The sequence below is a fragment of the Bufo bufo genome, chromosome 5 (genome assembly GCF_905171765.1).
Source record: "Bufo bufo chromosome 5, aBufBuf1.1, whole genome shotgun sequence".
NCBI lineage: Eukaryota > Metazoa > Chordata > Amphibia > Anura > Bufonidae > Bufo > Bufo bufo.
In genome coordinates this window covers 420,501,965-420,527,028 of record NC_053393.1, presented here as the reverse complement: position 1 = coordinate 420,527,028, position 25,064 = coordinate 420,501,965, and the positions used below count along the sequence as shown (strand labels likewise).

Below are 25,064 nucleotides of genomic sequence, written 5' to 3'. Positions count from 1 at the left end.
TTGTGAAAATCGGCAATGTAATATGCATGTATTGCTACTGCAATACAGGCGTGGCTCAATTTTGCTACATTTTTCAAGCTACTAGAAGTTTCCTGAGACTGGAGAAAATGCACAGCACAGTAATTCATATCACACTACCTAACACCCTGCACTGGAACCTATCAGCTACACTATATCACTATCTAACGTACACTGACTATCTCCCACTAACTATCTGTATTATATATATGAGCTAACTAACTAACTATCTAATGTAATTGAATAAGGATCCAGATGACTCAACAAAGCACAGAGCACAGCAGTGACACTGCTCTCTCTCACAGGCTGCAAAAAACTGCAGAAAATGGCTGCTGGGGAGTTTCCTATATAGTAAGGGGTAGGCAACTTTCCTATTGGTTGCTAGGGATGTTGCTAAGCTCAGACAAATATATTGCAGCCTTCTCATTGTCCCAAAGCAAAAAGCAGTGAGGGTACTGATGAAAAAATATCTAGAATATTTGCGATTACGAAGATATAACACTATATTCTAGATCTTTGAGAATTCTCGAAGTGCCGATATTCACAATAAAAATTTGTGATTAGAATATTCGGGATCAACACTAATCATTGGCAACACAGAGAGCATGAGTAGGGGGTTGGACAGAAATGAGGGAGGTTATGTATAGAGGTGCACCACTGTGTAGAGCTTTGTCAGTGAGGGTGAGTTTAAATTGTATTATGTGGTGGATGGGCAACTGGCACAACTGGAAGTGACTGGCACAGTCTAGAGGCATTGATGTAGTGAGTGGAGAGACAGATAACCCTGGCTGCTGCATTTAGGACAATCGGAAGGAGGAAGATTTTAGTGAAGGGGAGACTAATTAGTAGTGTTGAGTTAATCGGTCAAACAAATTGACCGATCCAAATTTCAGGAAAAAAAATTGATTCGCCATAAAGCCGAATTTCCTCCCGCCTCTTGGTAACGAATCAATTTTTTCTGAAATCGCAGTAAAAAAAAACATACTTACCTCATCCACTTGCTCGCTGAGAAGCCGTTGCTGCCATCTTAAATGAAGAAACCACACAAAATCATCAATCAAGATTGCCGCGATGGCCTCTCTACGAGAAAATAGATAAGGTGAATATGTATTTTTTTTTAACTCTGATTAACCCCTGAAAGGCCTCAATTTTAATGCCAGACGCTGCAATCAGTGATGGATGCAGCATCTGAGGGGTTCAATGACAGGGGCAGCGTGATCGCCGTTCCCCGTCATTGCACCCGCTACATGCAATGGAATGCAATTCGTGACAAAGTAATTTGTAACAAATCAAATTTCTCGGTGAAATTCGGCAAAGCAGCAAAATCGCATTTTTGATAACTTCGCTCATCTCTATTAAATTAGCAATGAGTTAAAGTAGTCAAGACAAAAATGAATCAAAGCAACAACAAGGCATTTGGCCATTTCCAATGTGATAAAATGGTGCATTTTGGAAAAGTTTTTCAAATGCAGATGAATAGGCTTGAGCCAGTTTTTGTGACACGGTCATTTTTACTCTGTTCTGGCCACTGGGGAGTGGTGGGAGTATGGCAGGGGCTAGAGCTGGGCAATTGCTAACATTTATACATGCTTCCAGGAATAAATGATGTTTGAAATCTCGTCTAATCAGGGACAGGAGTACATTTTAATATGTTACTATGGCAGTTTACATTTCACCATTGTTCTAATCGCTCAGGTGTTGGTTTCTTGTGGTTTTGAATTAGGAGCATTATGTTCAATGGCATTTCATGTTGCAATTGTTACATGTGTTCTGGCTTTGACTTCTTGTGGGTATGAATTAGGACCATTGTGCTTTTTATTTCTCTTCACTTCAGTATTTTCTTGGCTGTGTTTGTGCATCTCTTTGTCTAAGGTGTTTATTCCCCCTGGCTGTTCTGACTTTGTCGCATGATTTTGTCACATAGTCGCAAAATGGGGTCATTGCAACTTCTGCAGACTATAATTTAAAAGGTCATGACGATTAAATATTTAATCAGCACTATTCTATTTCTTTTCTTCTTAATGACTTCCACAGTCAAATTTCCACCGCACAACGAGGATCTTATGACTCCTAAAATCTAGGGGTTTGGGTGGTGGAACACCCACCCATCAGATCTTTATAGGATATTAATTTGTTATGGGAATACCCCTTTCATTTAAGCGATTGGCACAAAGCGTATTATGTGGATTCTACTAATCCATTTAATTCAATGCATACAAAATTCATTTTATAAAAATATAATTAATTTTTAAATTTTTTCAAATAATTAGCATTTCAATTAAAATGGATAATGTGAGGACAGACAGATAGAGAAAAGAAACAGCAAGAAGTCAAGAAAAAGAGAGATTTATTATTTAAGTGGTAATTTAGAAAATGCTGGGGGATGCATGGCAGTGGTATTAAATATTTCATGCAGCTAACAGCCTGGTCTGTGGATTTTAAAGAGATTGATTTTTTTGATTGTGAAAAATGCTGTCTAGAATAATTTGGGAGAGAATTAAAGCAAAACCTCGGCAAACAATCCCTTTGTAATTAACTTTTTTTTTAGTCTGCTGTATGACAAATCTGGAGAGACCAATTTATTACAAACCATATTGGCTTCTCTGGAGAATGCAAGAATCCATAGACTTTGGGGAGTGCAAATTATAAATCATTGGGAATTAGACTCATTTAAAAATATTTAAATGAGTGCATATGAATAAATGTATATTCTGAATGATATCCCTGAAACCTCTCTTAATAACTTTCCTTTCAAGATTGTAGGCTCTCGGACAATAAGGAATCAAGGTCACATACAAATTTGAATTTCAAAGGGAGTTTCTTACTAAGCACAGCATGTATCAGAGCTTTTTAATACTCATAAAAAATGATATGCTTGTGCTACACAGATCATTTTAGAGCTTTTTTTTTCTTTGGCCATTCTGAAGTGTCTAGATAAAAGGTCATGGCTATGAGAAGATGAATGTCTACGAAAAGCCATAAAATGTGCAAAATTTTAATGCACTTTAGTTAAAAAAAGAGTTAGAACAACATTGTATTTGGTCAGTGAGCCTACTAACAGCTCCACCTGTCTACGTATTTTTTAACTCTAACATTTCCACAATGTACAATTAGAATGAACAGTGTACTACTTATTAAACAGATCCTCAAAGAAAAAGTTGACAGTAGGACATTTGCCCACCACCAAGATTATATCTGTCACGGTCATATTGGTGTTTGACCGTGACGTGGTTGCCATGCAGACTGGTTGCCAGGGGCAACGTGTAGTTTGTGGTTTGCACGTGTACTTCCTCTTTAAGGTGTGCCTCCCTGCTGTTTAGTGAGCAAGGGGTTAATCTTCTGGCTAGTGGGGATTAAGGTGTTTCCTGGGTGTGGCCGCAAGCTTGATATAAACCTGTGGCTTACTGGCTGGGTGCAGTTGTACTACAGCCTTGCTTGGTGTTGGAGCTTTGCTCCTTGCCTGGGTGTTTCTGCCCGGTGCTTGAGGGCCACCTTATGGAACATAAATTGTCCTCCCTTTTGTACCCTCCTTGTACCTTTACCCTCACTTGTTGTATGTGTGGTGTGAGTTTATGTTCTTGGTGTGTGTAACGTTTTGTTGGTTGATACATGTCTGGGCTGTTGTTGGTGTTGGTCCCTGCATGTATGCTAAACGTCACACGGTATGTTGATACCTCCGTGAGGGGGCTGGTTTCCCGGAGGGGTTAACGATATGTCTGGATGCAGTGCTGCCTGGGGCTGCCGTGTACCTTGCTGTATGGGGCCCAGGCAGTATCAGGTATGCTGGATTTCTGTGTGTGGTATTATTTGTATGTTGTCCTATTTGGAGTGTAGGCACCTGTACCTATGCACGGGTTACAGTCATGGGGGCAGCGGCAGGTGAGTTTTCTGGTGTTCTTACCTGCCGATCCAGATGCTGCATATGGTCATTTCCCTTCCACCTGTTACTAGGCAGCTGGAGACTCCGGTTCGTCTGAGTCCCTGAGGAACTGGTTGTCTCCAATTCCTGACCCCTATGCAAGGGACCGTCAGGGTCAGCAGGATCCAGGTTCCAGTGCATGAGCCCTCCCACCTTCAGGGTTTGCTCATGCGGTCAGGAGATCAGGGTCAGGAGAAGGGCGGCTGTAGGTTGTGGCCTGCTCCCTTCATTGTTGTCTGGCCTAGTAACAATTTCCATTATACGGTGGGGGGTTTCCCCCCCACTCCCCACCGTGACAATATCTGGTCACTTGTCTTCCAGAGACTTATGTAGCAGGGTTAGGATAATCTCCATAGTCTGATCTGACATGATAGTGCTAGAATGGACAATTATTTATTTATTGGCTGCCTTTTGCACTTTTGCCCACCAATCCCTAGCAGTCATAATTGTATAGGAAAACACTAATAGGCAAAAAATTTAAAGGCGGTAAATTGTCTAAATGACACCTTAGGTGATCACCTACTTCACCAAATGACATTCTACCAAGCTGTAGACACTTTCTTATACTGGCTCCTCAATGTAGTTTTATGATGAGATCCTGAGCAATCAAGTGGTCATCAAGAGCTGCCTGAGAACCTCTACATGAAATATTTTCATTCAGTTTCTCATTAGATGTTGGGTTTTATTAATTTCCTGTTACTTACATAGTGACAACATATTACTCAGCACTGCACATAGACTGTCTTCATTCAGTTCAGTATCTGTCCCCAATTGGGTTCATGTTCTTATTTCCCAATCTCACACACTACACTAAATTTCACTCAAAGCCTAATGTCTAATCTGAGTCTTCTTTTTTGGGTGTAAGAGAAATAAACATAGTTCCTAGAAAATTCACACAAACATGAGGAGGACATTTAACCACCATTGGAGAAGTAATTATATTAAAGCAGAACGCTTGAAAAAGCAGTATTATGTGCTTGCACAGGGCTTTACATGGTGCTAAATTTGTGCTTTGGGAAATATTTTGGGCAATTTTTCACAAGGGATAATTTTAAAGATTTACTTTATGCTAAAAAGGTTCTCCAAGTGTTTAAAACTGATAGCCTAGCCTCACAGGTCACCAGTTTCTGATTGGCGGGCTTCCACTTCCTGGCACTTCCATCGATCTTCTGTTTGAAAAGGTGAGTGTCACAATCTCTTCCTTGGCCAGTGATTAGGGTTGAGCGAATCGATTTCAGGGAAAATTCAATTAGCCACAAAGCCGAATTTCCTCGTGTTTCTTGGTAACTATTCACTTTTCCCTGAAATGGGGATAGGTCATTAGTACAAAACACTTGGAAAACCCCTTAATCTTGTTTGAATGGTTGAATTTTTTGTATGGGCTCAGCATATTTAGATTAGTTATAATGTACATGGAATCTTGTAATCATTATATGTTGCTTTGCCCTCATAGCTATAAATAAAACATCCATTTCAGATAATTTTCATTATGCACTTTTGCCTTTTCCAAAATTGCTAGAATGTTTAATTCTTTAATTTATATTAGACAACTTGAAACTGTTCTGTTAATTTTCCATCTGTATGTACAGTCATTATTTTGTTTTCAACAGTGTCACTACTCCATGAAGAAGGCAGCTGCTTTCCTTGGTATTGGCACACACAATGTGTATTTTGTTAAGGCTGATGATCAGTAAGTGGATATGTAATTCAAACTTTCATTTTTTTTAATTATACAAAGTGTTTGTAATTTTACAAAGTGTCAGTCACATGCTTTATAAGCATATTCTTGACAGATACTTTCCTCAAAAAGAATGGGAGTTGGATTGTCGTTTGCATTTTCAATTATCATTGACTCCTCTGAATACATTTATCCAGAAGAGATTTACTGTAGTTTTGCTTTCCAGAAGTTGTGCAGAAGGATATTTAAAGTATACTGTATATCTGCCCCCCCCTTCTCATCAAACTAAATACTGTATAAATGTTCACTAAAACCCCCAAAATAAAGTCTAAAAATTAGAACATTATTTAATGTTTTTTTCATAAACTTTTCAAAAAGGATTGGTTATTCTTTTAAATATAGGCAGGACAAATTAGTTAATGGTGATAGATAATGGATGCTAAAATTAAAGGAGGGGAAGCAGATAATATTAAAGGCAATTATGTGCATAGCGTTTGTATTTGAAGCAGAATCAGGCTAAAGAGGTTGAAGCAGAATCAGGCTAAAGAGGTTGCCTCATCAGAGTTTTTGAAGCAGAATCAGGCTAAAGAGGTTGCCTCATCAGAGACATCACCTCTCATATTGCATAAAGATCCTGGCACAGCTTATTTACCTGGGGAAGCCTTTTCTAGTCAGATATTTCCTCTGCAAAAACTCCAAATGAATGACTGTTCACCAAAATGGGAACAACTGCTACAGAGCATTTCTCGCTCTGTTCTGGTTTTAAAGAGTAACTAAACTTGTTCCCCCCTCAGATAGACTGTGTCAGTGCCTAGTTAAAACTTACTAATATACTTCATTGACCAGTTCTGTTCTTTTTTCTGCATAAATTATGTCCAAAGAATCACTTATTGTTGACCCTAAACTTATAATCCACTGCATGTTGCCACCTGAATTTCGTCTTCGTCTCTAAGGAATCTGTAGACGATTTTTTAAACTAGTGTGGGCGGCTCTAACCTGAAGAGCTCGTCCCAGCTGTGGTTACATAGTAAACCTGCGCTGCTTTAATTGGCACAGAATAAGGCTCTATTTTACAGCTGCAGATGCAGTTTAAACAGTGCAGGTATACCATGTGACCGCATGGTTTGCACTGACATAGTCTATCTGAGGAAAAATAAAAAGTTTAGTTACTCATTAAGGGGTTTCCAGGGAGCAGGAAAGTTATTTTTACCTGGTTCCTGCCACTCCATTAGGCCCCTGTGACTCCTGGGCTGTGTTCACCAAACTTCCTGCATGAACAGGGTCTCATGCTTTGCTGCGACCAATGACTGGTGGTGACATGTATCCAATCTACTCGTGACCCAACAGTGATCTGTGTGTGATGTGGACACGTCACTGCTGATGCCAGTAATTGGCTTCTTGGGGCATATGCAGAAAGTTTACATGTAGGAACTGAAAGTCTAATGAAGGCCGTCTGGGAGCCATGAATCCCCAACAGAGCAGCAGGGAGCATGTACTGTAAATTTTACTTTCTTCACAGATCCTGCTGGGGGAGGGTAATTTGCAAAATCCTAGACAACTTTAGACGCTTTAGGATCCCAAGCAGGGAACTTTATAAAGTCCATTTAGAAGAATTGTTTACATAATAGGGCAAGGCAGTGGCTGGGAAGACAAATTACTTTATTGTGTCAGCAACCTCTTATTGCTGATCGGCAGGGATGCTATTTAAAGGCTTGTGTACAATTAGAAAAAAGGTCTACTTTTTTCTAAAACACCATAGCCAGTCTCATCACCTTGAAAAATCAGGCAGATGCTGGGCCTTTTTTGTACTTAATCTCTGCCAGAACTCAAACTGAGCACCTGCTGTATTGATGGTAGATAGGGATGAGCGAACCCGTGGAAGTTCGGGTTGCCGGGTTCGGCCAAACTTTAGGTCAAAGTTCAGGTTCGGGAGCCGAACTTGACCCTGAACTTGGACCCCATTAAATTCAATGGGGACCCGAACTTCACTCTATTATTTTCCGTTATAAAATGGTTATAACGGAAAATAATACCATTCTTAAGACAGAATGCTAAATAAAATGGCCATGGAGGGGTTAAAAATAATAGAAAAAAACTCACCTCATCCACTTCATCGCACAGCCTTGATCGCGCAGGTCTTCTTTCTTCAGGACCTGTTAAAGGACCTGTGATGATGTCACCGCACTCACCACGTGGCGAGCGCAGTGACATCACCGCAGGTCCTGCTGAATAATAAAAAAAGATAAAGACTGTTAGTATAAAGCTAACTTATCTGATACAGATGGACGTCATCCATCTGCAGTTCAGGCTCCCTGGAGCCCTTCAGCTTTGCATGCTGGTCTGTGAGAGGATGAAGTCCATCTGTATCAGATAAGTTAACTTTTTACTAACGATCTTTATCTTTTTTTATCAGCATTACACTGTGTATATGTATCAGAGACTGACTATAGATCTCATCACAGACCACTGCAGGTCTGGGGCGCTCCAGTTTTGTTACTTGTCTTATGTATTGTATGCTTATCAATTTATCTTGGGCATGTTTGTTGTCTATTTTGGTATCCTATTTTTACACTGATACCATCTGTCCCCTGATGAACGTTGGGACTGTGTATTCTGTATCAAATTGAGACTTTGTATTATTTAGTTATATCAGATTTGTATCAGATGTGTGTATCAGATAAGTGATAGGGCTGCGTAAGGACAGACTAGCCGAAGGCACGTGGACAGAGTACTCCTACCATCAAGGTGTATCCCTGGTCTGAGTAGATTCTTTTTAGGGTAAGCTTAGGGATAGGTATTGATTTCCTATTGGTGCTACCCGTTTTTGCTGCTAGCCGGCCTTATTTGATAGCTCTTTGGCTGTTGTACTACAATTATATCGGTCCTGTAGGGACCTATTATATTGGATGCATTTATTAAATGGCCTCCTCAAAGGGTCTGAGCAAACTGCAGGTGTCACGCATGAACTGCCACTGGCTGACATCGAAGTTGTACAGGGGAGTACTCCTGTCCGCTTGGATCATCAAGAAATCGTTGATGGCCTTTCTCTTTTCGTATAGTTGGTCCAACATATGGAGGTTGAAATTCCAATGGGTGCAAATGTCACATATCAGCCTATGTTGGGGGATGCCGTTCTGCCGCTAAAGCTCAAGGAGAGTGTGCTTTGCGGTGTACAGTGGCTGAAGTGCATGCAAAGTTTCCTGGCCATTTTTAGGATGTCTTGCAGATGGGTGGAAGACTTCAGGAACAGCTTGACAACCAGATTGAACACGTGTGTCATGCAGGGCGCATGACTCAGCCCTCCTTAAAGCAGCGCCAACACCATGTTCGCTTAACCTTCTACCCACAGATTCAACAAATGGCCATGTTCACTTCCTCCGGTGGCTTAACAAAAAACTGCCACACAGCTGAGTAGGTGATTTTACCCCCAACACTCCGCACTAACTGACTGCTGCTGCCGCTGCTTCCATAAACCCCTGCACCACTACTTTCCGATCAGGTAGGCTCCCGTGAAGGCCCAAATTCACGCAGCTCCCAAGTGTGATCAGCTACATCATCATCATCGAATATTGTTTGCACGTCACTAATGTCCTCCTCAATGGTCTCTGGGTCAGGAGCCGGAACGCTGGCAACACCAGCTCCCATGCCACTCTCCTCATCCCTATTTGCCCTCCCCCTGGAGGAAGCAGCAGATGTCTCCTCCACATCTTGGCTGGCCAATAGCTGCTAACTGTCCTCGCTGTAAAGTGATGCTAAGCCCACAGCATATAATACTTGTCTGGCTGAGGGAACAGAAAAGGACAGAGGTAGGTTGAGGACAGGGGAGGGCACAGGGCCTGCTCCTGGGCCATGCCAACTAAGGATTGTGTCTGACGAACACACCGACTCTTGGCTGGGGGTGTCTGATGTCACTTGAGATGAAGTGGATGACCGAGTCAACCATTTAAGAACCGCTGGGTTTCTGGTCAAGATACAACCGTTAGATAACACAGGGAGCTCAGGCGTCTTGTTGTGACTCCTGCTGCCACGCCCCCTTACTCTGCCTGTGCCAGAAACATTTAGGCCTCTGCCACTCCCCTGTGCAGGGCCTGTCACTTCTCTGTCAGACATACTGTTAGATTAAATAAATAAATAAAAATGAAATAAATCACCCCAAAACAGTCAGTAATTTTCTCACTTCGCAACCAATGGCTAATAAGCCTTTTTTTTTTTCACTAATACACTCCAAAGAAGGCTTTAGAACTTATAACTGCACCGCTGAACGGCAAATAGCCCCTTACTTTTTTCCACTTATACACGCCACAAAAGGCTTTAGAACATATTACTGCACGGCCGAACTGCAAATATATATTTTTCCCACTACTGCACACCAAAAAGGGCTTTAGAACATATAACTGCACCTCTGAATGGCAAATATATATATTTTTGCTACTAATACACGCCAAAATGGGCTTTAGAACATATAACTGCACCTCTGAATGGAAAATATATATTTTTTTGCCACTAAAACATGACAAAAAGGGCTTTTAAAACAGATAACTGCACCGCTGAAAAGCAAATAATATATATTATTTTGCCACTAATACACACCAAAAAGGCTTTAGAAGATATAACTGCACTGCTGAACGACAAATAGGCCCTTATTTTTTTGCCACTTATACACTCCACAAACGACTTTAGAACATATATCTAAGTACTCTGGAAAATGGCTGAATCCAATGGCTGAGGCTATTTATAGGGCAGTGACATCACAGGGCTGGCTGGCTGCTGATTGGCTGCATGCTCCAGTTCCTTGCTCCATGTCCTGCAGCAGCAGCCATTTTAGGAAAAAATGCAATTCGTTACCACGAAGCGTGAGGAAATTCGGATTTAGTGTGGATCAATTTTTTCCGGAAATTCGGATCGAATTACACTTCGTCAACTTCGATTCGCTAATCTCTAGTATATACAGTATACCATCCTAACAAAATAACAGGTTGTCATTAGTTTTGGAAGTTAAGTATTTCATTTCAGTATTCAATAAATAATTGCCAAAAAAAGGTGACATGACACTGCTATATAAAGATTGACATCAGAGTACCATTTGATACTGCAGATCATGCCTGTGCATATTATTCCTTATATAATATAAAATATGTCTTGTGCATATCTTATTTATAGATTTGAAGTGCTGATCTGGGAACAGAATTGTCTCTGTGCCAGCATTGTGTCACAATCTCATTATGCACACATGAACAATGGGCACTAATAAAGCTAACTGGGAGCAATGTAATTAATATTGTGATGTACTGTGTTATTGACGGCCAAAACTCATGCACACAATAAATAACCAGCCAATTGTACACTAGTTCTAAAATGGAATTTGTCCCACATAAAATAGCTACAACTCTTTGTAACTGCTAAACCTTTTACATGGAAGAATATGAAAATGCAATACAAACTACAAATAATAAAAAGATTTAAAGGGGCTCTCTGCTCTGGACACTCCCTGCTTGTTAGAAGCATCCCTTGATAATCCGTTGATCTCAAAGTGCCTCCTGACAGAAAGAAAGGTGTTCTTTGTAATAGCTCTCTTCTCCAGCCAAGATATAAAAATCTGGTGTAGAGATAAGCAATAGTGACGAGCAGCATAGGCAATATTCGTTTTTCCGATATTTTGCAAATTTTTTGCATAATATTCGCAATAAATTAGCGAATTCTAGAATTCGTGATCTCAAGTCATTATTTTTGCGATTGCACAAATCGACACTAATGATGTGCATATTTTTTGCGCAATACATGCAACTTCATATTTTATCAGGTCTGAGTAGATATTACTGATTGGTGCACTAAGTATTGTTGTGAACTTGTGACATCACAGCACTATGTATGTAGCATTTATGTATGGACAGCAGAGAAACAGTAATTCCTATCACACTACCTAACACCCTGCACTGGAACCAGCTACACTATATTTCTATCTAACCTACACTGACTATCTCCAACTAACTATCTGTAATATATATATATGAGCTAACTAACTGTCTAATGTAATTGGATAAGGAATAGGATCCAGATGAAGCACAGAGCACAGCAATGTCACTGCTCTCTCTCTCAGAACTGCAAAAAAACTGCTGAAAATGGCTGCTGGGGAGTTTCTTATATATTAAAGGGGTAGGCAACTTTCCTATAAATTGCTAGGGATGTTGCTAAGCTCTGACAAAAATATTGCAGCCTTCTCATTGACCCACAAGCAAGAAAGAGAGGTTACTGATGAAAAAAAAAACTAGAATATTCACGATTACGAATATATATCACCATATTCTATATCTTCGCAAATTTTCGAAGTGCCGATATTTGCGATAAATATTTGCGATTAGAATATTCGCGATCAACACTAATAATAAGCAAATTGATTCTAGCTAATCAGAATTTGTCCCAAATTTCTTGTGAAATCATAGACACTGATAGAGAGACATATGTATAATTCTCCACTGGAAAAAAGACATGCAAGTCAGTTCTTCTAAAAGAACAAGGAAACTGGGTGTCTCAGTTTCAGACCACCTAGTATGCATGATGATTATTGTAGTCCAGCCAATGCAGATCTGCATTTCTGTAAAAAAAAAGAAATATGCAAATTAACATATATTACTTCTACTGGCATAATCTGGGCATAGTATTCTTTTCTTTTTGGAAGTAAAGCTAATTTGAATATATTTCCCAGAAGCCCAAAGGTATGCAAGCTGGCTTTTCTTTATGAAAAAGGACTCATTCATGCATTATAGGTGGTCTCACTAATGAAAAAGAGCACCCCAAGACTCTGACAAAGGCCACTTAGTAGAGTTGAGCGAACCCGAACTGTAAAGTTCGGGTTCGTACCGAACTTTAGGGTTTTCGGCACCCGGGTTCAGGTTTGGTGTTCGTCGATTTTTATGGCGCTTTTTGAAAGGCTGCAAAGCAGCTAATCAACAAGCGTCATACTACTTGCCCCAAAAGGTCATAACAGACATGCCTACTATTGGCATGGCTGTGATTGTCCAACTGCCGCATGTGACCCAGCCTCTATTTAAGCTGGAGTCACGTAGCGCCGCCCGTCACTCTGCTCGGATTAGTGTAGGGAGAGGCTGCAGCTGCTGTGAGGGAGAGATCAGGGAGAAATCTTATCAAGAACTGTTTTTTGTACTCAGCGATCTACAGCAAATGTGTTTTGTGGGTGCAGTGCACAATTTTTTTAAGCCTGCCCTGAGCCAACTACTACTGAAAACAAACTTTTTTTCTTCAGTTAGTCAATATCAATACATAATCGGCAGCCATTTTATGCAACGATAGTGCACCAGCACAGGCTATCTGCATGTCTGCAAGTCCAGAAATACAGCTTTTTGCTTACTGGGGTTAAAAAAAAAATACATCTGTTAAATATAGTGCACATCTGGGATTACACGTGCATAAGTGATTGTCACTTTTAGGCCAGAAATACGGCTTTGGCATACTGGGGTGAAAAAAGCCTCTGATATACTGCACATCTGGGAAATACAGCTTTTTGCTTACTGGGGTTAAAAAAATAAATCTGTTAAATATAGTGCACATCTGGGATTACACGCATAAGTGACTGTCACAATTAGGCCAGAAATATGGATTTGGCATACTGCGGTGAAAATACCCTCTAATATACTGCACATCTGGGATTAGACAAGCATAAGTGACTGTCACATTTTGGCCAGAATTACGGCTTTTATGGTTACTGGGGTGAAAAAACCCTCTAATATACTGCACATCTGGGATAAGACGTGCATAAGTGACTGTCACATTTAGGCCAGAAATACGGCTTTTTGGTTACTGGGGTGAAAAACCCCTCTAATATACTGCACATCTGGGATTAGACAAGCATAAGTGACTGCCACATTTAGGCCAGAAATACGGCTTTTTGGTTACTGGGGTGAAAAAACCCTCTAATATACTGCACATCTGGGATAAGACGTGCATAAGTGACTGTCACATTTAGGCCACAAATATTGCTTTTTGGTTACTGGGGTGAAAAAAACATCTAATATACTGCAAATCTAGGATTAGACAAGCATAAGTGACTGTCACATTTAGGCCAGAAATACGGCTTTGGCATACTGTGGTGAAAAAAGCCTCTGATATACTGCACATCTGGGATAACACGTGCATAAGTGAATGTCACATTTAGGCCAGAAATACGGCTTTGGCATACTGTGGTGAAAAAACCCTCTAATATATTGCACATCTGGGATTACACGTGCATAATTGACTGTCACATTTAGGCCATAAATACGGCTTTTTGGTTACTTGGGTGAAAAAAACATCTAATATACTGCACATCTAGGATTAGACAAGCATAAGTGACTGTCACATTTAGGCCAGAAATACGGCTTTGGCATACTGTGGTGAAAAAAGCCTCTGATATACTGCACATCTGGGATTACACGTGCATAAGTGACTGTCACATTTAGGCCAGAAATACGTCTTTGGCATACTGTGGTGAAAAAACCCTCTAATATATTGCACATCTGGGATTACACATGCATAAGTGACTGTCACATTTAGGCCAGAAATACGGCTTTTTGGTTACTGGGGTGAAAAACCCCTCTAATATACTGCACATCTGGGATTAGACAAGCATAAGTGACTGCCACATTTAGGCCAGAAATACGGCTTTTTGGTTACTGGGGTGAAAAAACCCTCTAATATACTGCACATCTAGGATTAGACAACCATAAGTGACTGTCACATTTAGGCCAGAAATACGTCTTTGGCATACTGTGGTGAAAAAACCCTCTAATATATTGCACATCTGGGATTACACATGCATAAGTGACTGTCACATTTAGGCCAGAAATACGGCTTTTTGGTTACTGGGGTAAAAAAAAACTCTAATATACTGCACATCTGGGATTAGACAAGCATAAGTGACTGTCACATTTAGGCCAGAAATACGGCTTTTTGGTTACTGGGGTGAAAAAACCCTTAGGCTACTTTCACACCTGCGTTTAGGTCGGATCCGTCTGGTATGTGCCCAGACGGATCCGCACCTATAATGCAAACGCTTAGATCCGTTCAGAACGGATCCGTTTGCATTACCATGAACAAAAAAAAAATTTTTTATTTTTTTTTGTTCATGATAATGCAAACGGATCTGTTTTGACTTTACATTGAAAGTCAATGGGAGACGGATCCGTTTGAAAATTGAGCCATACTGTGTCAACTTCAAACGGATCCGTCCCCATTGACTTACATTGTAAGTCTGGACGGATCCGTTTGCCTCCGCACGGCCAGGCGGACACCTGAACGCTGCAAGCTGCGTTCAGGTGTCCGCCTGCTGAGCAGAGCGGAGGACAAACGGAGCCAGACTGATGCATTCTGAGCGGATCCGCATCCATTCAGAATGCATTAGGGCTGGACGGATCCGTTCGGGGCCGCTTGTGAGCCCCTTCAAACGGAACTCACAAGCGGAGCCCCGAACGGTAGTGTGAAAGTAGCCTAATATACTGCACATCTAGGATTAGACAAGCATAAGTGACTGTCACATTTAGGCCAGAAATACGGCTTTGGCATACTGTGGTGAAAAAACCGTCTAATATATTGCACATCTGGGATTACACATGCATAAGTGACTGTCACATTTAGGCCAGAAATAAAGCTTTTTGGTTACTGGGGTGAAAAAACCCTCTAATATACTGCACATCTGGGATTAGACAAGCATAAGTGACTGTCACATTAAGGCCAGAAATACGGCTTTTTGGTTACTGTTGTGAAAAAACCCTCCAATATACTGCACATCTGGGATAAGACGTGCATAAGTGACTGTCACATTTAGGCCAGAAATACGGCTTTTTGGTTACTGGGGTGAAAAAACCCTCTAATATACTGCACATCTGGGATTAGACAAGCATAAGTGAGTGTCACATTTAGGCCACAAATACCGCTGTCAAATAGAGTTTAAAAAATAATAATTGAGTGCAATACCCTACATCAGGGTTTTTATTGGCGGTTAATTATTTTTAACAGACTTAACCACTTTTTACTTTGCTTTGTAAACGCTAACTATGAGGCAAACATCTAATAAGGGACGCGGTCATGGTCATGGTGGTGGTGTTGGTGGAGCCTCTGGTGCAGGGAGAGGACGTGGCCGTTCTGCCACAGCTACACGTCCTACTGAACCTACTACCTCAGGTCCCAGTAGCCGCCTGAATCTACCGCGATATTTGGTCAGGCCTAATGCCGTTCTAAGGATGGTAAGGCCTGAGCAAGTACAGGCGCTAGTCAATTGGGTGGCCGACAGTGGATCCAGCACGTTCACATTATCTCCCACCCAGTCTTCTGCAGAAAGCGCACAGGTGGCGCCTGAAAACCAAGCCCATCAGTCTGTCACATCACCCCCATGCATATCAGGGAACCTGTCTAAGCCTCAAGTCATGCAGCAGTCTCTTATGCTGTTTGAAGACTCTGCTGGCAGGGTTTCCCAAGGGCATCCACCTAGCCCTTCCCCAGGGGTGGAAGACATAGAATGCACTGACGCACAACCACTCATGTTTCCTAATGAGGACATGGGAATACCACCTCAGCACGTCTCTGATGATGACGAAACAAAGGTGCCAACTGCTGCGTCTTTCTGCAGTGTGCAGACCGAAAAAGAGGTCAGGGAGGAAGACTGGGTGGAAGACGATGCAGGGGACGATGCGGTCCTAGACCCCACATGGAATGAAGGTCGTGCCACTGACTTTCAGAGTTCGGAGGAAGGGGCAGTGGTGAGATCGAGCCAACAGTGTAGCAAAAGCAGAGCAGCCGTCGCCAAAACAGTTCGCCTGCTACTGGCCACTATCACCAGGGACGGAGCACACCAAAGGCAGCTTCAAGGAGTTGCCTGGCATGGCACTTCTTCACACAATGTGCTGACTCAAGACCCGAGTGGTTTGCAAGCTGTGCCATCAGAGCCTGAAGCGAGGCATTAACGTTCTGAACCTTAGCACAACCTGCATGACCAGGCATCTACATGCGAGACACGGCTGCAGTAGAGTAAGCACCTTCAAAACCAAGAAAGGGCTCAGGCCCCTCCTGCTCCCTCTTCTGCTGCTGCTTCGGCCTCCTCCTCCACCTCTGGAGGAACGTTGGCACCTGGCGCCCAGCAAACAGAGGATGTGCCACCAACAACACCACCTCCGTCACCAAGCATCTCCACCATGTCACACGGAAGCGTTCAGCTCTCCATCTCACAAATCTTTGAGAGAAAGCGTAAATTACCACCTAGCCACCCTCGATCCCCGGCCCTCAATGCCAGCATTTCTAAACTACTCGCCTTTGAAATGCTGTCATTCAGGCTGGTGGAGATGGACAGCTTCAAACAGCTCATGTCGCTTGCTGTCCCACAGTACGTCGTTCCCAGCTGCCACTACTTCTCCAGGAGCATAACCTACATAGAAAATGCCAGACCGCTTATACAAATTAAATCCTTTATTACAAAAAAATCACAATTAAATGCATACATGATTAAAAGAAATTGGTGCAGGAGATAAAAACGACATCACTGGAGGAAACATACAGTGGATGCAAGTCCTTGTTCATCCAACATGATTATTCACTAAAGTGCATATGTAAAAATTCTAATAAAAACAGGAACATAGGACAATTACCCATACTGTGTCTCCTCCAGGATGGTGTCCTTCCGCCGCCAAGGATCGCAGGGCATCATTCTTTGCCTCCTGTTGCCTCCTCTTCCTACTTGGCTTCCTCCTCCTCTTCTACCACCTCCTCATCCGGTCAGTGAGAGACCTTCACCACCAACTTCAGCACAGCCAGGGGTAAACGTCAGCAGGCCGTTCTGAAACTAATGTGTTTGGGGGACAGGCCCCACAACTGGCAGGAGTTGTGGCGGGGTATAGAACAACAGACCGATGAGTGGTTGCTGCCAGTGAGCCTCAAGCCCGGCCTGGTGGTTTGCGATAATGGGCGAAATCTCGTTGCAGCTTTGGGACTAGCCGGTTTGACGCACATCTCTTGCCTGGCACATGTGCTGAATTTGGTGGTGCAGAAATTCATTCACAACTACCCCGACATGTCTGAGCTGCTGCATAAAGTGCGGGCCGTCTGTGCGCGCTTCCGGAGTTCTCATCCTGCCTCCGCTCGGCTGTCTGCTCTATAGCGTAACTTCGGCCTTCCTGCTCACCGCCTCATATGCGACGTGCCCACCAGGTGAAACTCCACCTTGCACATGCTGGAGAGACTGTGCAAGCAGCAGCAGGCTATAGTGGAGTTTCAGCTGCAGCACGCACGGGTGAGTCGCACTGCGGAACAGCACCACTTCACCACCAATGACTGGGCCTCCATGCGAGACCTGTGTGCCCTGTTGCACTGTTTCGAGTACTCAATCAACATGGCCAGTGGCGATGACGCCGTTATCAGCATTACAATACCACTTCTATGTCTCCTTGAGAAAACACTTGGGGCGATGATGGAAGAGGATGTGGCCCAGGATGAGAAGGAGGAAGAGGGGTCATCTCTAACACTTTCAGGCCAGTCTTTTAGAAGTCGCTCAGAAAGAGGATTTTTGCAACAGCAGAGGCCAGGTACAAATTTGGCCAGCCAGGGCCCACTACTAGAGGACGAGGAAGAGAAGGATGAGGAGGAGGATGGGGATGAAGCATATTCACAGCAGGGTGGCATCCAACGCAGCTCAGCCCATCACTGGTGCGTGGCTTGGGGGATACGGAGGACGCAGACGATACGCCTCCCACAGAGGACAGCTTGTCCTTACCTCTGGGCACCCTGGCACACATGAGCGACTACGTTGCAGTGCCTGCGCAACGACTGCAGAGTTGCCCACATTTTAACGTGTGCTGACTACTGGGTGGCCACCCTGCTGGATCCCAGTTAGAAAGACAATGTGCCATCCTAAATTCCCTCACTGGAGCGTGATTGGAAGATGCGCGACTACAGGCGCACGCTGGTAGACGCGCTCCTGAGAGCATTCCCGACTGACGCCGGGGGACAAGTGGAAGCATAAGGCGAAGGCAGGGGAGGAGGACGAGGTCGCCAACGCAGCTGTATCAGCGACAGCACCTACATGTGGAAAAGCTTTGTCACCTCGCCGCAACAACCGGCCCAAACTGCTGATATGGAGTGTGTTAGCAGGAGGCAGCATTTAAACAACATGGTGGAACAGTACCTGTGCACACGCCTACACGTACTGACTGATAGTTCTGCCCCATTCAACTTCTGGGTCTCCAAATTGTCCACATGGCCAAAGCTTGCCCTGTATGCCTTGGAGATGCTGGCCTGCCCTGCAGCCAGTGTACTCTCTGAACGTGTAATTAGCACAGCAGGAGGAGTCATTACAGACAGACGCAGCCGCCTGTCCACAGCCAACGTGGACAAGCTCACGTTTATTAAAAAGAACCAGGCTTGGATCTTACAAGACTTGTCTGTACCTTGTGCAAAATAGACATTTATACCACCATCAAACATACATTCTTGTACTTAAGTCAAGTGCAATGATTCTTTGTTTTCTTTTTTTTCATTTGTCCCAATATTTTGGGGGCTACCTACCCCAAAAAAAAAAAAAAAAAAAAAAAAACATTGTTGGCTACCTCCTCCTCCATTGCTTCCTCCACCTACAACACCAAATCCACCGCCTCCTCAATCTCCGACTCCATATCCACCTCCTTCTCTGAGTTGCAGATTAATAATTTGTAATTTTTAGTTATTTTATTTCATTTTAAGTTATTTCCCTATCCACATTTGTTTGCAGAACAGTTGCCATGCTCTTAAGCATTTTTACATCCCTCTAGCCTTTTCAAGGACTATGTTAAAGCCATTTTAATGCAAAAAAGTGCCAATTTTAGTGCCCTAAATTGAAAAAATTCTTATTTTCAATTGTCGGGTGACATTTTACCATTTTTGGCGTATACAAACCCCTGCTGTGCCTGGGTGACAGGGGCCTAAATCTCTCAAAATCCTCTGTTCTATTGCTGGGTGACATGAACACCCTTTTGCCGTGAATGAACCCCTTCTGTGCCTGGGTGACATGGGCCTAAATCTCTCAAAATCCTCTGTTCTATTGCTGGGTGACATGAACCCCCTTTTGCCGTGAATGAACCCCTGCTGTGCCTGGGTAACAGGGGCCTAAATCTCTCAAAATCCTCGGTTCTATTGCTGGGTTACAAGAACCCACTTTTGCCGTGAATGAACCCCTGCTGTGCCTGGGTGACAGGGGCCTCGTTCTCTCAAAATCCTCTGCTCTATTGCTGGGTGACATGAACCCCCTTTTGCCGTGAATGAACCCCTGCTGTGCCTGGGTGACAGGGGCCTAAATCTCTCAAAATCCTCAGTTCTTTTGCTGGGTAACAAGATCCCCCTTTTGCTGTGAATGAACCCCTGCTGTGCCTGGGTGACATGGGCCTCGTTCTCTCAAAATCCTCTGCTCTATTGCTGGGTGACATGAACCCCCTTTTGCCGTGAATGAACCCCTGCTGTGCCTGGGTGACAGGGGCCTAAATCTCTCAAAATCCTCTGTTCTATTGCTGGGTGACATGAACCCCCTTTTGCCGTGAATGAAGCCCTGCTGTGCCTGGGTGACAGGTGTCTAAATCTCTCAAAATCGTCTGTTCTATTGCTGGGTGACATGAACCCCCTTTTGCTGTAAATGAACTCCCTGCTGTGCCTGGGTGACATGGGCCTTGTTCTCTCAAAATCCTCTGTTCTATCGCTGGGTGACAAGAACCCCTTTTTGCCGTGAATGAACCCCTGCTGTGCCTGGGTGACAGGGGCCTAAATCTCTTAAAATCCTCTGTTCTATTGCTGGGTGACATGAACCCCCTTTTGCCGTGAACGAACCCCTTCTGTGCCTGGGTGACAGGGGCCTAAATCTCTCAAAATAATCTGTTCTATTGCTGGGTGACATGAACCCCCTTTTGCCGTGAACGAACCCCTGCTGTGCCTGGGTGACAGGTGCCTAAATCTCTCAAAATCCTCTGTTCTATTGCTGGGTGACATGAACCCCCTTTTGCCGTGAATGAACCCCTGTTCTGCATTGCTGACAGGGAACTAAATTTAGTGAAAACATCTGTTACTGTTCGGAAGCTGCGCGACTACAAGTGTACGCTGCTGATGGCATTCCCACCTGACAGCGGGGGCACAGTGGAAGCACAAGGTGAAGGCAGAGGAGGAGGAAGAGGTTGCCAACGCAGCTGTGGCACCGCCAGCACCTGAGAAGGCAGGGTTAGCATGGCCAAAATGTGGAAAAGCTTTGTCAGCCTTGGAGGTGCTGACCTGCCCTGCAGCCAGTGTATAGTGTGAACGTGTGTTTTGCACGGCAGAGAGCATTATCACAGGCCACAGCCAATGTGGACAAGCTCACGTTTATTAAAATGAACCAGGCATGGATCCCACAGGACTTGTCCGTACCTTGTGCAGAATAGACATTTATACCAGCCTCAACCATCCATTCTTGTACTTAAGTGCACTTATTCTTTGTTTTATTTTGTCATATGTCCCAATATTTTGGGGGATACCCCAATTTAAAAATAAAAAATAACACAAATCAGTGTTGGCTTCCTATTCCTCCTTCACCGCCGATTCCACCTACACCGCTACGTCAACCTACACCGCCACATCCACCCATCCACCGCCTCCTCAACCTCCTACTGCTAGTTCCAGATTATTATTTTTAATTTTTCTGTATTTAATATTATTTTAAGTCATTTCCCTATCCACATTTGTTTGCAGAACAGTTGCCATGCTCTTAAGCACATTTTGATGCCTTTTGCAGCCCTCTAGCCCATTGACTTCAATTAAGAAGTCAGCACCTGTCTCCTCCTAGGTCAGGCAGGGGACATCAGTGTTTTGTGTCCCCTGCTAGAGCTTCTATTGGCTGGAACAACACTCCAGCCATTGGCAGCACTCTAGCTGCACAGGAAGAGGCAGAACTTCCCTGCATGCAGCCATTCTAGTTGGTGACTGCATGCAAAGAGGTTCTGTGCTTCTCTGTGCTGCTTGTTGGCTTGCTGGGATTTGTGGTGCACACCAAAGCGATTTAACCCCTTTCCTGCTGAAAGAAGAAAAGAAGAAGAACAACATCTGGAATAGCTGCACAGATTTTTTTTTTTCATTTGTAGCTGTTCCAGATCCCTAAACCATCCTTCGTCCCTGTCCCTAAAATGTTCATACGTCGGTGCTATTTCCAAAATGAGGTCACTTCTTGGAGCTTTTCATTTCTGTGGACCTCACTTCTGGGGACCTTAATGTGACATGGCACCTAAAATCCATGTCTGCCAATTCAGGCCTGTCAGCAAAATTTATATTTTTCCATTTGCCTGCTATGCGCCCATAGAGAAGGTTACAAGCACATATGGGGTGTTTCCTGAATGCGGAGAAATTGGGAAACATAACCTGGGGTGCATTTTCTCCTTTAACCCCTTGTGGAAAAAATTGGGGTCTGCTAGTACAGTATTTTTTGCCCTATATGACACACTTTTTCCCTTTTTTTTTGCGTCTTATAGGGCAAATGCTGACATTTTTACTCCGCTAACACTGATACATCGCCGGCTGCGATTTATCAGCGGGGAGGGAGGAGGGGCTGGAGGCCAGCAACTCGTGGCAGGGCCCGGTGCAGTCACTGTACTGTTATACACCAGGCCCCGCACACACCATTATTCATATGTAAACTGTAGGCAATCGATATGTAAACTGTAGGCAATCCATATGTAAACTGCAAGGTAGCGCAATCCACATAGTACTCACTATGAAACACCCATACTAGCAGGCAAGCTGGCCACTCACTCACTTCGTCATGCGCATGCTCCTTCCACTTTATTAATGAGGCAGGCGGAGCAGGCGCGTGAGGAACTGAGTGACCGGCCAGCCTGTAGTGCCTGTTAGTACTGGAGTTTTATAGTGAGTACTATGTGGATTTCACTACCTTGCAGTTTACATATGGATTGCCTACAATTTACATATGAATACTGGTGTGTGTGAGGCCTGGTGTAATAGAGTACAGTGACTGTACCGGGCCACGCTGAGATTTCCACACTAGTTGTTAGCCTCCACCTCCTGTATTTGGGTCACTATTTACCATACACAGGGACACTGTTATGGGGGATATCTGTGGATGACACATATGTAGCATAAGATTCTATATACGGTATATGTCATCCACAGATTCCCCCCATAACAGTGCCATCCACAGATCCCCCATAACAGTACCTTCCACAGATCTCTCCCAACAGTGAAATGCACAAATACCCCCATAACAGTGCCATCCACAGATACCCCCCCATAACAGTGCCATACAAAGATCCCCATAACAGTGTCATCCACAGATCCCCATAACAGTGTCATCCACAGATCCCCCATAACAGTGCGTCATCCACAGATCCCCCATAACAGTGTGTCATCCACAGATCCCCAGAGTCTCCCATAATAGTGTCACCCACAGACCACCATAAGTTCAAAACCCCCCAAAAGCACACCTTTTGGTTCCAAATATTTTTTTCTTATTTTCCTCCTCAAATACCTAGGTGCGTCTTATGGACAGGTGTCTTATAGGGCGAAAAATATGGTAATTATTTTTTTTTCACAAAGATGTGCTTTGAAATGCTTTCTCTAGTATTTCTGTCTTCTGTGAGACACCTGTTTTCTAAAAAAGTACCCTTTCCACCACTTAAAATGTTCGTAAGGGGGTGCTCTTTCCGAAATGGGGTCACTTTTTGTGGTTTTTCATTTCTGGGGACCTCAGGAATTTATTTAATGCGACATGGCACCTAAAATCTATGTCTGCCAATTCAGGCCTGTCAGCAAAATTCATATTTTGCCATTTGCCTGCTGTGCGCCCATACAGCAGCCTACAAGCACATATGGGGTGTTTCCTGAATGGGGAGAAAATGGGGAACACAACCTGGGGTGCATTTTCTCCTTTAACCACTTGTGGGGGAAAAAAATTGGGGTCTGCTAATTTTAATTATTTTTTTTTACAAATATGTGCTTTGAAATGCTTTCCAAGTATTTCTGTCTTCTTTGAGACACCTATTTGCTTAAAAGTACCCTTTCTTCCACTTACAATGTTCGTACGTGGGTGGTCTTTCCGAAATTGTTGGGTTTTGGGGACTTATATATAAAAACTAAATGCTATCTTTTTGTTTTTAATGATTTTGGCCACTTCTGCTGAGTACCACAGTGGTCTCTTCCGTTTTTTGCTTTTACTGACAAGCCTAATGCAATTATCTGTTGCCTTCAATAGTGCCACTTTTAAGTAGTCCCATTTCTCCTGGACTCCATTGAAACTGTTCCAATCTGATAGGGACTCATATACCACTAGTCTAATTTTAGAAAAGTCAGTTTTTCTAAAATCTTAAACTTTTGTTTTTGTGTGGTGTGACTCAGTCACTGTACTTATAGTAAATCACACTGACTGTTGATCACTAGATCCCAAGCTGTCCCCTACAGTAATATCAGATACCAAATTCCCATTTGTGAATACTAAATCTAAAATGGCCTCCTTCCGGGTTTCATAGAGATAATCCCAGTAGGGAATTTAGAATATCTGTACTCCTGTATTCCTGGCAGAACTAGCTATTTTGGTTTTCCAGTTTACATCAGGAAGATTAAAGTCTCCCATAATGATGAGCTCCCCTTTCAATGTCATTTTAGCTATTTCCTCAACTAGTAGATCATCTAATTATTTGACTTGGCTGGGTGGTCTATATATCACACCTACACGAGTTACCTTATGATTATCAAGCTGCAAGGTAACCCAAACTGACTCTAAATTGGTCTTGCTAACTTGTATTAAATTAGATTTTATGCTATCCTTCAAATACGAGCCACCCCTCCCCTTTCTTGCCTTCTCTGTCTTTCCTATATAGAGAGAACCCTGGTATTGTTATATCCCAGTCATTACTCCCATTGAACCATGTCTCAGTAACAGCCACTAAATCTATATTCTCAGATGCCATTATAGACTCAAGTTCATTGATGTTATTCCCTAAACTGTGAGAATTTGTAGACAAGACTCTGAGCTTGTCATTTCTTAACCTATGTGCTACTGGCATCTTCTGGCATTGTTCCGGGGGGCAGTCGGACTGCTGGATTATCACTCTTTTGCCCTTCTTTCCTAGTTTAAATGCTCCTTAGCAAATACTTTGAACTGCTAATTGAGGACATTCGTTCCCGTAAGAGAAAGATGCAAACCATCTTTCTTGTACAGTTCTTTTCCATTCCAACGAGAGCTAACATGAGACACAAAGCCAAACCCTTGATTCAGACACCATTCACCAAGCCATACATTGAATTCATTAATGCACATCTTCCTGTCATGCTGAAGGTTATGCACAGGCAAAACTGCAGAGATGAAACAGTTGATGCAACCTTCTGTATATCATTTCTAAGTGTGTGAAAAGCTTCCTTCACATTTGAAACCACATTGCAAGCCAGATCATTTATCCCAAGATGGACAATAAC

The 25,064-nt window shown here is 43.1% G+C and overlaps 1 protein-coding gene across 1 annotated transcript in view; it reads left to right on the top strand.

Annotated features, from left to right (window-relative positions):
* Positions 1–25,064, top strand: part of GADL1 (glutamate decarboxylase like 1) — a 476,825-nt gene that overhangs the window by 164,772 nt on the left and 286,989 nt on the right. Inside the window, exon 7 of the mRNA XM_040433316.1 lies at positions 5,548–5,627. Coding sequence (XP_040289250.1) covers positions 5,548–5,627 — 80 coding nt within the window. The remainder of the gene's footprint in view (positions 1–5,547; positions 5,628–25,064) is intronic.